This window comes from Leuciscus leuciscus (genome assembly GCF_965113295.1).
Source record: "Leuciscus leuciscus genome assembly, chromosome: 25".
Taxonomy (NCBI): domain Eukaryota; kingdom Metazoa; phylum Chordata; class Actinopteri; order Cypriniformes; family Leuciscidae; genus Leuciscus; species Leuciscus leuciscus.
The window spans coordinates 19,724,481-19,739,294 of NC_138724.1; the positions used below are offsets into that span (position 1 = coordinate 19,724,481).

The 14,814-nt window shown below is 37.4% G+C and overlaps 3 protein-coding genes across 3 annotated transcripts in view; 1 reads left to right on the forward strand and 2 right to left on the reverse strand.

The window, feature by feature from the left end:
- elmo3 (engulfment and cell motility 3) overlaps positions 1–1,290 on the reverse strand; it is a 22,060-nt gene extending 20,770 nt beyond the window's left edge. Inside the window, exon 1 of the mRNA XM_082159371.1 lies at positions 1,154–1,290. The gene's annotated coding sequence lies outside the window, so the exon portion shown is untranslated. The remainder of the gene's footprint in view (positions 1–1,153) is intronic.
- On the reverse strand, positions 376–7,833 carry e2f4 (E2F transcription factor 4). Its single transcript, XM_082159376.1, has 10 exons — positions 7,323–7,833; positions 6,132–6,241; positions 4,989–5,150; positions 4,291–4,334; positions 4,099–4,163; positions 3,588–3,888; positions 3,248–3,397; positions 2,567–2,611; positions 2,376–2,420; positions 376–2,063 (listed from the first exon to the last, which is right to left on the reverse strand). Exons 1-10 carry the CDS (start codon positions 7,476–7,478, stop codon positions 1,948–1,950), a joined length of 1,194 nt encoding a protein of 397 aa, XP_082015502.1. The 5' UTR covers positions 7,479–7,833; the 3' UTR covers positions 376–1,947.
- Positions 7,834–10,450: 2,617 nt separating this feature from the next.
- cyp2x9 (cytochrome P450, family 2, subfamily X, polypeptide 9) lies at positions 10,451–14,511 on the forward strand. The gene is made up of 9 exons (XM_082159373.1): positions 10,451–10,673; positions 10,829–10,991; positions 11,178–11,330; positions 11,421–11,581; positions 11,821–11,994; positions 13,468–13,606; positions 13,684–13,871; positions 13,942–14,083; positions 14,170–14,511. Exons 1-9 carry the CDS (start codon positions 10,512–10,514, stop codon positions 14,361–14,363), a joined length of 1,476 nt encoding a protein of 491 aa, XP_082015499.1. The 5' UTR covers positions 10,451–10,511; the 3' UTR covers positions 14,364–14,511.
- Positions 14,512–14,814: the final 303 nt, after the last annotated feature.

A 14,814-nucleotide genomic window follows, 5' to 3' on the forward strand; every position in this document is an offset into this window, starting at 1 on the left:
AATAAGTGCACTCAATAATGTCCACAATGGTTTCAGACACCCAAAATGGCTTTTTCCTGTGCCATAATTATGCCTTTTCTTTTCATTTTTCTGTATTAACATAGTATTGCGTATAGGTTGGTACTTTTATCAAAGCAGATTGGGAAATACCTTTGGATCAATCCTTGAGGGATTCAAGCATTCAAACTATGTAACCAACCCAATTTTTTAACCACTACACTACAATAGGCCTATTCAAGTGAAACTTGAACAGAAATGCCTGGATCTGCAGGATATGACTCAAGCACCTAGAAGCAGCATGACAGACTCATAAGGAATTAAGTGAAAGAAAAAGGGGAAGCAAATACCATAAAATCAGACAAATTAAAGAGCATCACAAATACAAAAAGGTCTTTTATTTCATGGGGGTGACAATTCCAGTAAAGAACAAGGATTCCGGTATTTTGCAATGACACAGTGAGGATTTGAAAACTGCTCAAATTCCCTAGATATTGTAAAACTGAGTCCCCCAACCCATTCAATGCATAGGGCTGGAAGTTACCTGCGCGATAAACTGTTTTAAAGTGCAATGTGGAGATAGAGGAAACTTGCGTACTATTCATCTACTGAAAAACAGATCAGTTGGAAATCTATCGATACAAAAATAAATGGTAAATGCTTACTGTGTACAAGCATAAAAATATTATTTAGCAGGTAGGAACATTAAAAAAAACAAGATTATTTTTAATTTTTTTTGTGGGGCCAGCCATTAGTACCAACACCGTGAGGAACCCACATAATGACATTCTGTTCGGACTCATTACACAGCATGTTGATACTCCATTTGTCAAATTGTGACTTTCTCTATACTTCCCCCATAAACCCACATCCTTCTTTAGACAGTTATTCTCATATACAGACATGATAAAGACATCACTTGCTTTCAAAAGTATCTATACACATATATAAACGGGTTAAGAACAAATGGACTGAAAACACAGGAGGGACTTTTTTAAAATACAAAAATAGCAATTGGCATCTAATTTAACATTTGTACAGGGCTTTATGCGTGACCTGTTCACAGCAGTCATTTCATTAAACAAGGTTAAAATCATATGCCAACACTGTAGCTAGCCATATTGTGAGTAAGACACAAAGTATTAACAATACACACCTGAAATAGACAAAGCAGGAATGGTTCATCCAACACTAAGAGTGTTCCTTCACTTTTTCTGAGGATCTACGCTATGATAAATATATTTTTGCTTTTGTAGCACCAGACTGTAAAGATTTCACACAATATCTCCCCACTATGATCGCTGCCTCTTCAGTTAGTAGTGTAACTTAATAACTTCCACATTGTTTCTGAGAGCTGGTATTTCCTGTAAGATGAGAACAAACTTCTTTCTTATTGGTTGAAGCGCTTTAAACTTTATGCATTCTTCAAAAGCAAAATTATGGAAGCAATACACTTTTTCATGAATAACCTGTGTACTCGTTGCGTCCTGATCAGTAAACGCGCTGTGATAAAACGTGCCATTTTAGAACAGGAAGACCATTTAAAAAGACACATCCAGCTGGTATTTTCTTTGAACCATCAACCATTGCTGGTGAATTTTGTCTATTGTCTGATAAACACGCGTCTATACAAAAATAGTATAAAAACAACAGCCTTATAAGGAGTTTGGGACTAACTGATTAACAAAAATGGTTTCCGTGGATGTCTGATATCTTCATCAGATCGGAGCAGTTGAATTTCGAAGGGAAAGTTCATTTTCAGTCTGCCACTTTGGGGTTGGAGTAAATATACACATATAAAAAAAGCTTTATATACACACAGAATCAGCTTATCATACATATGGATCTGACACAGAGCCACGCTTTCTTTTTTCCTCCTTTGAAAAGGGCTTAAAAAAAAAAGAAAGTTCTTTTAAGTACACTACTCTCGTTGTACGGTGTGTTTGGAGGTCAAAGGTTGGCAATGGGAACATCAAAAAGGTCACAAAGGCCCTCCGTCTCATCCAAGTTATAGATGTAGTCATGGTCACCCGGAGGAGGGGATAGACGGAGGAGCGGAGAGAAAACTATGAGAGAGAAAGAGAAGAAGAGTGATACTGTGGCCGTCTTTATGTAACCATATGAAGCAGTGTCAAACTGTTGCTCATTTTATTTGTCATCGCACACATCATGATATCACTGAGTCTATTTATATTAGCATCTAAAACGGGATATCATTTCAGCTGATGGTCAAATTTAAATTAGTTTTATTGATTATATAAACATGATATAATACATAGTTCATGTGACATTTGATTTATGTACACAAACATTCAAACTTCCATTTCATGTTTAGTAATAGACTAGGTACAGGTGGGCTGACTCATGATCGGCTTTACCTTCTGATGACATCAGCTCCTCAAGCAAATCTGTACTCATAATTTCTGTATGGAGGAAGAAGGAAACATGTCAAATATGAAAAGGTTCTTCCTTGTGTTACTTCACTGGTTCAGTCAAGCACATTAGCAGTAGAATGTGATAAACGTCAACAATGATCTGCAAATCTCAAGCATGTTAAACAGGTCCTCACCTTTAGGGTCAAACATTTCTGAAAGTTCTTTAGGGAAGTCCAGTACTGAAAAAAAAAAGAAAAGGGAAAACGGGAGTCAAAATTGTTTGATTTGATAGCAAATGAGCCAGATTCAAACTCACACCTCCCAACATAAACTGCCAAATTTCAGATGAGAATTTTCTTTTTTTCTAATTTTGTCAGCTATTTTGAAATTTAGTCTTAGTCCTGTGTCAAATGTACTTTTTATTTTATCATATTTAGTCAACCTTGTCTTGTTTTTATTTAGTCAAGTTTTAGTCGACTAACCCCTGGTTTCACAGACAAGGTCCCAGACAAAAATGAATGTTTGAGCTGTTTTAACTAAAAGCAATATGTTAAAATATGTCAGCTCCATTGTTTTGTCTCAAGATGAATATCAGTAATGTTTTTTTCTAAGGCACCTTTATAAAAGCTACTTAAATGCCCTAATTGAACGAAGACCGAATTTTTTTTTTTACATTTCATCAGAATTATAGGACTTACATAAGCACAAATCAAGAGAATACAAACTCATACATATGGTTTATTTTACCTCATCTAGTTTCCTAATTTATTGTAGACTACTTATATAAATGAACACTCTACATTATGAAAACTGGTAAAACAAGAAACTTCTCAAATTAAAACCGTGATCGCATTTTCAAATGCATGGGCACTTACGATCGGAAGGGTCTGTTTTGATTGGTTCAAAAAGTGTTGATGAATCAGGAAGTGAAGAGATGTCCAATGAAGCAGATGACTGCAGCTGCTGGGTGTCCGCTGAAGACGCCGGATTGGCTGTTGTATCAGAGGAGGTGGTGCTTGAAATGTCTACAACCCCATTGGGGAAAAAATATATTATATTTAGTAATAGTACACATACAAAAGCATGAAAAATTATATATTAGGGATGCACAATATATCTGCCACCATATCGGTATTATATACCATTATAATAAAGGAAAAAACAAGCGTTTTCAGACATTATTTCATTAACAAATTTTCATAAATTTCATCCAACCTGTGGCTGCCCTCGCAGCAGAGACAGTGGTTGTGCTGGGAGGGACGGTGGTGGAGGAAGTGGTAGGACTCTGGCAGGTGGAGGCGGGCGATGGCGTACTGTTGGCTGCTGGTTTGGTGGGCGCGACAGCGGCAGAGGTAGCTGAAGCAGGGGTGGACAGGCTCTGAAGCATGTCGTCTGGCGGGGGCACGGGCAGCACCACAGGAGAAGAACTACAGGGATCCTTATTCACCAGGAGGACCTCGATGGGACCTGCAGAGCTCTTCAGGTGAATCTGGTACTTCTTTTGTCCATTGACATGCTACAAAAAAAGTGAGTGTATTTTTTCTTAAGAAGCATAAATTATATGAAAGAGTCATAACACTAATAAAACAGTGCTAAAAAGTATTATGGTACTGCTATATGGATTTTTGGTTACCATGGTGATGTGTGTGTGTATATATATATAATTAACTAAAGGAATTACTCAATCAGATCTCCAGTGGATTTTAATGGAAATACAAGCACTTACAGATTCAGGCACAGGGACCTCCAACTGTGTTCCTGAGGGAGCTCTGATTGCTAGAAGAGTGTCACCTAGTGGCAGACAAACATATATAGAGTTAAACTGCAATAAGGAAACATAAATATGTAGCTTTAGGACTAATATTTGTTGTGCCAGTGACACTGCTGCTTTGTTGGGTGTCTGATGGGAAAAACCAACCTTTGAAGCAATTGCAGAGGTCTTGATGCGTTACATATGCCAGAGTGAGTCAAGTTAAGGACAAACAGCAAACGTGCTGAATTCAGAACCACATCCTACTCTTACTTCTAAAATAGTAAGAGTAGTATACTAGTATGCGGTTTTCAGAAAATTGGAAACACTTTGGGAGTTTCAAAGTCATCATCTGATTGAATTTTACAGGATTTCTAGGAGACGTGTGTGTCGAGGTCCACCTGGAAACAAACCCGCCGTGATGCCAAACACCCTCGTGGAAGAAAGCTGCCGTGTTTACAACTGTGACGCTGAGCGACTATCAGAATCAACTAAACACTGGATTTTCAAAAGTATGTGAAGTTCGCGGCATATACTCTTTAAAATATGTCCCAAGAGTTTTACAAGCCAGTCTGGTCTATTGAAGGGACATCGACATTACATTTTCACGCCTTTAAACATGACGCTGAACAAAACGAATCATGATTGGTTGCTTTGCATGTCAGTTACATGGCCTCTGGGCGTTCCTTGTCCAATGAAAGCTGCAATGGAGTCCAGACCTTCTGCAATCAGTCTGAAGGTCTGGCTATACGAGACTACGGCAAACACAACCTTTCAAATAAAAACTTCACTTTGAGAATCAATTTTAAGTATCATAAGGGCATGTAAAGCAAAAACAGTGGACAAAGCTGTAGCTAGAAGGATATGGGCTATTTATTGAGTCGTCTGTCACATTCTTGATGCTCTGCTGAACCCAAACTCTCTGCTGGTCCAGTTCATGTTCCCTCCTGTCAAGATCCTCCAATTCCAACTTGAGATCTATCAGCTTGTCTGCAATTTCACGCGTGTTGCAACCTGGACCAACACCCCTTCAAATGAACGAAAATAGAAACAGACATTTAGATCAAGTGAATTAGTTGACACTTGAACAGACAGCTCTCTAAAACATAAATAGCCACAGCCTACTCATTTAAACAGTTGTCTCAGAAGAGCAATTAGCTGTATTTTTTTATGTTTAGGTTTGATTATTTCTTATAATAAACTTTTTATAATTTGCTCATTGGCACTTGCTATGCATTAAAATAATTATTATAATAATAACAATATATACTGTTCAAAATGTTGGGGTCTGTAAGAATTATTTCATGTTTTTGGAAGAAGTCTCTTATGCTTAGCATGACTGCATTTATTTGATCAAAAATAAACTGTAATATTGTGAAATATAAAAATTCAAAATGACTTTTTCCTCTCTCATTTAAAAAAAAAAGTAATGAATTTCTTTGATCATAATTACTTCAGTCTTCTTCAGTCACATGATCCTTCAGAAATCATTCTAATATGTGTATTTGATGCTCAAGAAACATTTGAAAACAGTTAGGCTGCTTAATATTTTAGTTCTTTTAAAATACTTGAACAGAAAGTTGCAAATTTTTTTTTTTTTTTTGGGATTATGTATGGATTTTATTATTAATATTAAATATTATTATTTTGTATTATATCATGGATTTATTTATTTTGTAACACTGTCTTTACTGTCACTTTTGACCATTTAATACATCCTTGCTTAATAAAAGTATGACTTTCTTTACTTTTACCTTACTCGAATTAAAAGCATTGGACTTCTTATCTTCTTATATGTACTCTTGCTTAATAGCAAAAATTTGCATACTTAACATTAAGATTACATCCTTCTAATTAGATTCACAAGGAAAAGATGCCTGACGTCCTTAGTGGCCCACTAAAATAAAAATGTGTTGATGCAAAACACTAATAATGCACCGACAGAGACCATCGAAATAAGATGTCAACATAAGAAAAGACACCAGAAAGCATCCACAGAATTGCCTTACTTCCACTGGATGCTGTTTTTGGATTTCTTCTCAATGAGTCCAATGCCTTCCAAAACATTGGTGATGTCATAGATGCGCCTTTTCTGCCTTACAGCCAAAGTATCTGCAGCCTAAATCACATTCACACAAAAGAAACCAAACCAGATTATTGATTCTTCTCATCACAAAACTCACAAGTGTTTTGCACATTGCAAATGTTTCGCATACAAAGTCTTTAAAAGAGCAGTTCACTGAAAAATAAACTCATTTACTCACTTTTTATGACTTTATTTCTTCTGTGGGAAATGTATTAGGTAGAATGTGAGAGACTTGACAGCATCGGTCACCATTCACTTGCATTGAATCTTTATTCCATGCAATGAAAGTAAATGGTGACTGAGCCTGTCATACAGCCTAACACCTCCTTTTGTGTTCCCACTTAAGAAAGCAAGTCATATGGGTTTGTATCAAAATGAGGGTGAAATAATGACAGAACTTAAATTTTTCTTTGAACTGTCCCTTTAAGACGTATCGACTTTCAAAAACAGCCCAGAAAAGTTGACAAGCAAGCAACTTGAAGCAATCAAGTTCCAGGAGGACCTGTTCATTTCTAAACGACTTCAATACTTTGAATTCACAAAGATCATTAAAATGAACAAACTAGTATTTTAATACGCTTTTATACGCGTAATATCGCGTTTAAACCCCAATGGAAGCAAAGAAACGCATCGCCTGGTCGCACAGGCCTAAACTATCCCAAACTCCAGAGCACGTGCTTGTTTTGAAGGCTTTTGTTTGAGTTTTCAGTCCGGCTGGGATCAGCTTAACCGCAAGAAACCTCCGGGATACAACAACAAACACCACAGGAGCGGGTTTGGTTTGCAGACAAGTAGTGACAATGACATTACATTTGCAACCTGTTAGCTGGCTCGCCTGGTTTAGTGGAGGAACTACTTTATTTAAGCCGAGCTGTCGGCTAGTTGAGAGAGGGGTTGTACATGCACGCGACCCCCTCCTCCCTTACCAAAGAAACTTTTTAATCAACTTTTCTGTTCAGTATACGACCTGGAGTGCATCTGTTTGCATGCAAACAATAAAAACGACGCATTTTCAGCAGGCGCTGTCCGTCTCGCGCATCGCGCGTGCGATACTGAAAACATCTAGCTGATGACGGTGATAGTGATGATGATAATGAACTCGTCTCGTGCTTACAGCTTTCAAATCCAGCACTCCGTCCTTCGCTTCCTGCAGCAGAGTCACAAATTTAGTCGTGAGCAGCCCGAGACTTTTCTCGTGGCGACTGGGGGTCTGCGGCTGCAGCGGATCTCCCATCGCTCCCAGTTCGTTTCTTCCGGTCTCTAAATCCATCAAGTTGCTTTTAAAGTATTAATAAATCCCCACAGTTCTGCTTGCGGTCGGTTTATGTTGGTATAGTGACCGCTTTCTGTTGTTATATCGCTGACAGCACCGCTTCTGCCGCCCAAACGCTCGCTTCCCGTCACCGGCCGGTGATTCCTATAGCATGGACGGGGAAGTTCACCTCGAAATGAGAGAGTTAAGCCCCCGTTCAGGGTCCGGTCCGATTCAGGACACAGGTTACCCGAACCCAGATGGCCTAACAAGAACAGGCGCTCTCAAAAGCACCAGAGCTGAGCTGCTTGAATGACTGAAGCCGTTGATGGCGCGGTGCATCATGGGATGACCTGCTAAAAATGGGAAGGCTCTGTGGAGCGGCCTGTAGGGGGCGATAGATCTGAAGCGGCCATGTGGGGGCCAAAGATACCGGTTTTTCTGTGCTGAACTGAAAAATGCAAGTTTTTTTATGTGATCGAAAAACCATTGAATGTTTTATCATTAGGCATTTGTTGACTTTTTAAGGCTTTCTGACTTGCAGCAGATAGATAGATAGATAGATAGATAGATAGATAGATAGATAGATAGATAGATAGATAGATAGATAGATAGATAGATAGATAGATAGATAGATAGATAGATATTTTGTAAGCTTTATAATGGCTGAACACACGCAGAACATTTCTGGCACTATGTGCTATTTGCCACTTTTTTGCGTTATTCAGCCTGAGGGTGGCGCTCTAATGTTGATTGACAGGCTTTACACGCGACACATAGAATTCCATCTTAGAATTGGAGAATTGCCGTAATGTAGTAGGCTATTTATTGCCTCCGAATGTTGTTCTAAAATATTACAAGTTGTGGAGGGATTCCAGTGAGGAAAAGAAAGTCATGTCTAGGCTATTCTCAGAACAAATATAAAACAAACACAACAGAGCCAGGCTACTCTATATAAGGGCTATTCACATGAGCACGTTTAAACTAAGGATTTATGCTTTCATTAACTCTGGTGCTCTTCGGTCAGAGATAGATAGATAGATAGATAGATAGATAGATAGATAGATAGATAGATAGATAGATAAGTCATTCCACGAAACCGGTACATTTGGACTTACACATTTTTGGATTTTTTTACTTTATATGTATTACTTTTCTGAACACCCCACAACATTAATTACATATTTAACTTCCAGAAAAACATATTTTCCCACCTCAGGCATCAAATCCCTATTATTATTGGTCATTATTTTAAGATACGGGCACTATTAGTCTTCATCCCCGTTATGGACACTATGGGAGCTCTCTGAATTAATTATAAAATATATTTATAATGAAATCAACATTTTCCTATTAATCATATGTCCCTCACACTAATTCAGTAATTGTAAATGTAAAATGTACATATCATTTTACACTTAATATGCTATACTAAAGCCTGAAATGGGCAGTTTTTGTGACAGCAACCTCGTCATTTTTTATCAAAGATGTGGCTTAACTTCAGAATTTCAATTAAAATCAGTATTCTTATGATTGATCTGAACATTTCTGACTAAGTTCAACAAACATTAAATTGCTTATTCATAAACTTAAAAAAAATTTTTAATAAAAATGTAGGTGTGACGGGGTTGAGACTAAGGTAACAGGGTTGAAGATGGTAATGAGGTTGAAGGGACAAATACAGCTTAACATATACATAGTTGTTTTTTACTCAAATTCACTGTAAGATTTTCTATAAGCACTGTATTTCATTATGTAACCAAGAAAAACAACAGATATAAATTGCAATTGCAACTCAGTTTTATTAACCCGACTGCAGGAAAAGCAACAATAACTTAGTATACATTAGAACATTATAAACGGACTAAAATAGGTAATCAAAATAAAACATATTACTTGTGTGCTTTTTTGATGTGTTTGTGTGTGTGTGCGAACGTGTTTTTGTGTGTTGTTTTGCATGTGCGCGCGCTTCGTGGCAAAAAAAGTAACGGGGTTGAGATTTTTTGCTTGAAAATGGCCACTGCTCAACAGGAGAGCACATGGCATGCATGGTATTAAGAAATCATGTATATTGTTGAAATAACAAAGATCATTTTCACAAGTAATAGAATTCTATCTTTATTTGATGTAACAGGGTTGAGTCATTGAGCTTGACAACCACAATATCACAATTCTAAATAAGTTATAGTTATAAAAGAAGGTGGTAACTTGCCTGTGTCTACACACAGTGTTGTTCAGAAGACTTCTAAGATGTTAATTCCTGTTATTGATGTCACATAAGGATCTGTTCATTAGTTTTATGGGGGAGAATGATTTGTGTAACGGGTTTGAGGGATTCCTGAGGGACGGAACTAAATAATGTGATTTTAATGAATAATCATGAATTTACTTCTATATTTAAAAAAAAATATTACCAGCAAAAAAGCACTGATACATTCATGGGAATGGCAAAATGTATGTACTTTTTTCTAATTATATTATTCATATTCCAAGTACACTTTCATAGAAGGCCATGAGGGACATGACAAAATAGGTGGTGTCAACTGAAAAAAACAAGATCATTTCTAATATAAAGATAATATGTATGTCATTATTTTTTTACTTTATTAAAGGAGACATTTCAATTGATACAAAAAGCTTTTAAGAATAGATTTTGGTGACCCAGTAGGTAAAATACACTTAAAAAGGTCAGAGGGACTCAAATCATACCGGTTTCGTGGAATGACTCAGGTAGATAGATAGATAGATAGATAGATAGATAGATAGATAGATAGATAGATAGATAGATAGATAGATAGATAGATAGATAGATAGATAGATAGATAGACATTTCAATTTTATGACTGGAACATAAACTATTTTACTGTTACATTGTGCGGGAAAATAATCAAGCTCTGTCTTGGATTGGTTATTGTTGGTATATTAAGTTTTAGCCTTCAGTCAACATGCTCAATGGGAATGTTCAGTATTTGAAGTGGGAGGGCTTGGTGCGTTATTATCAGTGAGTTTAAATGTGAAACGTGAGCAGTTCACAGCTTGACATCAGTCAGCATGCTGGGCTTTCTGATACTGGTGTGGCTATGCATCTTCATCCTGTTCCTCTTCATCCAGATCCCGAGGCCAAAGAACTTTCCTCCAGGACCTCGTCCTCTGCCATTATTTGGGAATTTGCTAGAGCTAAACATCAATAATCCTTTGAAGGATTTCGATAGGGTACAGTATTACATAATTTCAACACTTCCTCACTCATTAGTTTTAAATATAAATAAATACTTTAAGAAGAACCATACAGCTTTCAAGAGTTATCTGTTTAAAACATCTGGTAATGTATTGCATAATGTGTGATGTCTTAACGCTAAACCTTTTAGCTGGCAGATCGCTATGGAAAAGTTTACAGTCTGTACCTTGGATCAAAACCTTGGATAGTTCTTAACGGTCTCGAGGTTTTGAAGGAAGCTCTTGTTACGAAGGCTGTGGACTTTGCAGGACGCCCTCAGGACCTCTTGGTCAACCATGTTACAAAAGGAAGCGGTAAATCTACTTCCAAATCAACCTTCACTCTTATACCTCTGTACAGACTACGGTTAATCAATATGTTTTTGAGGTTGTTCACTCAATCTCCTCTTTATACAGAGTCCACAGAGCAATTTTCAGCCTTATCTGAGATTACACTTAGTACCATTGAGGCCCGTAAATAACCGTTACATGTTATCACAGGTGTAATTTTGTCTGACTATGGCCCCAGTTGGAAAGAACACAGACGCTTTGCTTTGATGACCCTGAGAAACTTTGGCCTGGGGAAGCAGTCCATGGAGGAGAGAATTCTGGGAGAGGTTTCACATGTTACTGCTAAACTGGAAAAAATAGTTGGTAATAATGTACTCATTCATCTTATTTTCGGTATCTCAAAACAAACTCACACAAGAGCTTGACTTGACTCTCAGATCAATGTACTTGCAGGAAACTCCTTTGACCCTCAGACTATGTTCCACAATGCTGCATCAAATATCATTTGCATTGTTCTGTTTGGATCCCGTTATGATTATGACGACGAATTCCTCAAGCTTTTCATTCACCTCTATACAGAGAATGCAAAGATTGCCAATGGACCATGGGCCATGGTGAGGCATTTTATCACTTCATCTTTTAAGTGTTTATATTCACAGCTAATAAAATACACACACAGAGATGGCCAAAAGTCTGAAACCACTTTCATTTTATTGTTGTTATTATTATTATTTTTATAGTTTAAATAAGAGTTTCAGGATTATCTACTGACCAACAAAGAAATTGAAATACAAATATTTTCTGTAGTTGTCCTTTGGAATCTTTATGAAGAATTTTCTCTATTTTATTGCAGATATACGATACATTTCCTATGCTGAGATTTCTGCCTCTACCCTTCAAGAAGGCCTTCGCAAATGCCAGCAAGGCCAGAGAATTGTCTGCACAACTGGTCAATGAACACAAAAAGACAAGAGTCCCAGGAGAGCCAAGAGACTTAATTGATTGCTATATGGATGAGCTTGATAAGGTGCTTGCACATCCTTAATGGTATTTTTTATGAATGCGCAATATATCGGTAGCATATTGGTTATCGCCGATATTAGAGTTTTTTTTTTTTTTTATCAGTATTGATTGATATTGTATATTTAATTGTACTTAAAGGTATAGTGGAGGATTTTCCCGAATTTTAGAAAAGAACCGCCCTCTCAACTTTTTGAAAAAATGCACATGCGCAACACTCTACCTGCTCCCGAGAGGGAACGCCTATTAAACGTGTGCACGAGAGACGGCTAGCATCGCTAATCATAGCTTACATTAACTTTTACTAGCGGTGATTTTAAATGGATTTCTCCAAATAGCATGCCAAACTTTACCTGTCAAGTAGAAACTTCGCGACTGAGGCATCAGTGGGAAGCCCAACCTGTGTTTTGAGCGCACGCCATCGTGTGAATCGTGTGCACGAGCACGTACGACGGCCTTACGTAAACATATCACCAGGATGATTGACACTTAGGTGGACCAATAGTATAGGCTACCCACCCGGAAAAAGAAAATCCTCCGCTATACCTTTAATTTACTCTATTATTACATTTACATTAACCTTTGCCATTATCTAATGATCACTTAGGCTACATCTACACTAATCCGGATACATTTAAAAACATTTTTGAAGACGCTCTCCTAAGTGGATACATTTGAAAAGCAGTTTTTGCATTATAGTGTGGACTCTGAAAACAGAGGTATTTGGACACGAGGATGCATGTTCAGTCATGTGACGCATATTGGACCAATATATATGTTTATATTGGTATTATTTTGCCTGCAATTAGCACAATGTTGCTAAAGATACATGTCACTTTGTAAAATCTTCATATTACATTCCTGCCAAGATTAATTTACTCTCAATTGCTGTCCTGCGGCAAAATATGAGGGCAATTGCGTTGTAGAACATACTTGGAGCGGTGAATGAGTGTGACCTGAACGCACAAGTTAGTGTGAGATATTTTGCTAATGGTGATTGTGGCAGAAGAATAACATGATAACTTTATAATGTCTGGTCTCTTGTTATCATCTCAGTGAGCTTTTATTATGTTTAACGCATGCACAGTAAGATGATTTAAGTGTCTTCCAACATTTCAGTGTGGATGAGAACATTTTGGAAAACGTTTGAAAACGCCAGTGTAGATGGAGAGCGTTTTGAAACAAAAATGCAGTTTTCAAATGTATCTGGGTTAATGTAGACAGCCTTAAAGTTAGGGGCTTTTTTACTTTTACACAACACCGTTTTCAACTAAAAACGGGGAAAAAATGCGTTTTGGCCATTCTTTTACATGACAACAGCGTTTTGTGGGCCGGAAAATGTTTCAAAGTGTCAGTTGTAAACTACAAAAACGCGAATTTGTGAAACCAGTGACTTTTAATGTTAGTGCATCCCTATTTTACCTGAATGAGAAAGTTGTTTGTATTAATCTCTAATCAGTGGTTATTTTGATTTCACCAGAGAGGAAACGATGGTTCCTCGTTTACTGAAGCTCAACTTATCCTGTTCATTCTGGATTTGCACTTTGCAGGGACTGATACCACGTCAAACACGCTCCTCACTGCATTTCTCTACCTCATGACCCACCCAGAGGTTCAAGGTTTGTGTTTTGGTTAATTAATGCATTTTAATTAATTCGATCATTGCTTTAGCTTAAAATTGCTTTTATATCACCAGAAAAATGTCAGCAAGAGATTGATGATGTTCTGGGGGGTAAAGATCACGCATCGTACGAAGACAGACATGATATGCCGTACACACAGGCTGTGATTCATGAAGTTCAGCGCGTCGCTAACACTGTACCGCTAAGTGTGTTTCATTGCACCACCAAAGACACTGAGCTGATGGGCTACAACATCCCGAAGGTGAGGAAACCATATATAAAGAGAGTTTTAACCCTTTGAAATCATAACTTTGTTTCCTTTTCTTCTCTAGGGAACTTTTGTTATTCCTAACCTCACTTTTGTACTAAAAGAAGAAGGCCAGTGGAAGTTTCCTCATGAATTCAACCCAGCCAACTTCTTGAATGAGCAGGGCCAGTTTGAGAAGCCTGAGGCCTTTTTACCTTTTTCTTTAGGTAAATAATTTAGAATCGGATACAGGTATAGTTTGAGTTGTTGGAGTGCATTTTGTAAATCGTATACGCACATATATGGTGTACAGGTCCCCGTGTGTGTCTCGGTGAGGGTCTTGCACGTATGGAGCTCTTCCTGGTCATGGTCACTCTGTTGCGCCGTTTCCAGTTTGTGTGGCCCGATGATGCCGGGGAACCAGATTACACCCCAGTGTACGGAGTCACTCTCACCCCCAAACCCTACAGAATGCACATCAAGTGCAGACAGACAGTCAAATTATAATTTTTTCTGTTGCAAAAGATGATTTGATGTTATTATTTTAATAACAGTATGTATTATGACTGGTCATATACTGTATATTATAAAAAAAAGGTAATAAAAAGAATCGCAATGCATCAAGACAGCCCTTAAATAAAAAGCTTTAACAAAATAGTTGGCTCTTGTCTGAATGTACGCCAGAGTGGTTTTATTTTGTTCACTTAATCATTTGTAGGGTTATATTTTTGAAATCTAAAAATGAAAAACTGGAACTTCAGTCTTCAGTGTCACGTGATTCTTCAGAAATCATTCAAATATGATAATTTGTTCTCAATAAACATTTTTTTTGATTATTTTTTTTTGATTACCCCTGTGAAGGGATTTGTATATAATTACAGAGTTCAAACCAGTTGAATTCAGGTGAATATAGAAATGCAGATATTTGAGCAGTGCTTGTTTGTCTGTGTTCATTTTA

What these genes read in the sequence shown, in the direction of transcription:
- e2f4 (XM_082159376.1), bottom strand. Translation starts at nt 7,478, where the DNA reads ATGGATTTAGAGACCGGAAGAAACGAACTGGGAGCGATGGGAGATCCG. An exon ending in GAGTGCTGGATTTGAAAGCT is followed by an intron (nt 6,242 to 7,322) that starts GTAAGCACGAGA and finishes AATGTGATTTAG; the next exon opens with GCTGCAGATACTTTGGCTGT. An exon ending in TGCTGCGAGGGCAGCCACAG is followed by an intron (nt 3,398 to 3,587) that starts GTTGGATGAAAT and finishes ATGGGGTTGTAG; the next exon opens with ACATTTCAAGCACCACCTCC.
- cyp2x9 (XM_082159373.1), top strand. Translation starts at nt 10,512, where the DNA reads ATGCTGGGCTTTCTGATACTGGTGTGGCTATGCATCTTCATCCTGTTC. An exon ending in TAAACTGGAAAAAATAGTTG is followed by an intron (nt 11,331 to 11,420) that starts GTAATAATGTAC and finishes ATGTACTTGCAG; the next exon opens with GAAACTCCTTTGACCCTCAG. An exon ending in GACCCACCCAGAGGTTCAAG is followed by an intron (nt 13,607 to 13,683) that starts GTTTGTGTTTTG and finishes TTATATCACCAG; the next exon opens with AAAAATGTCAGCAAGAGATT.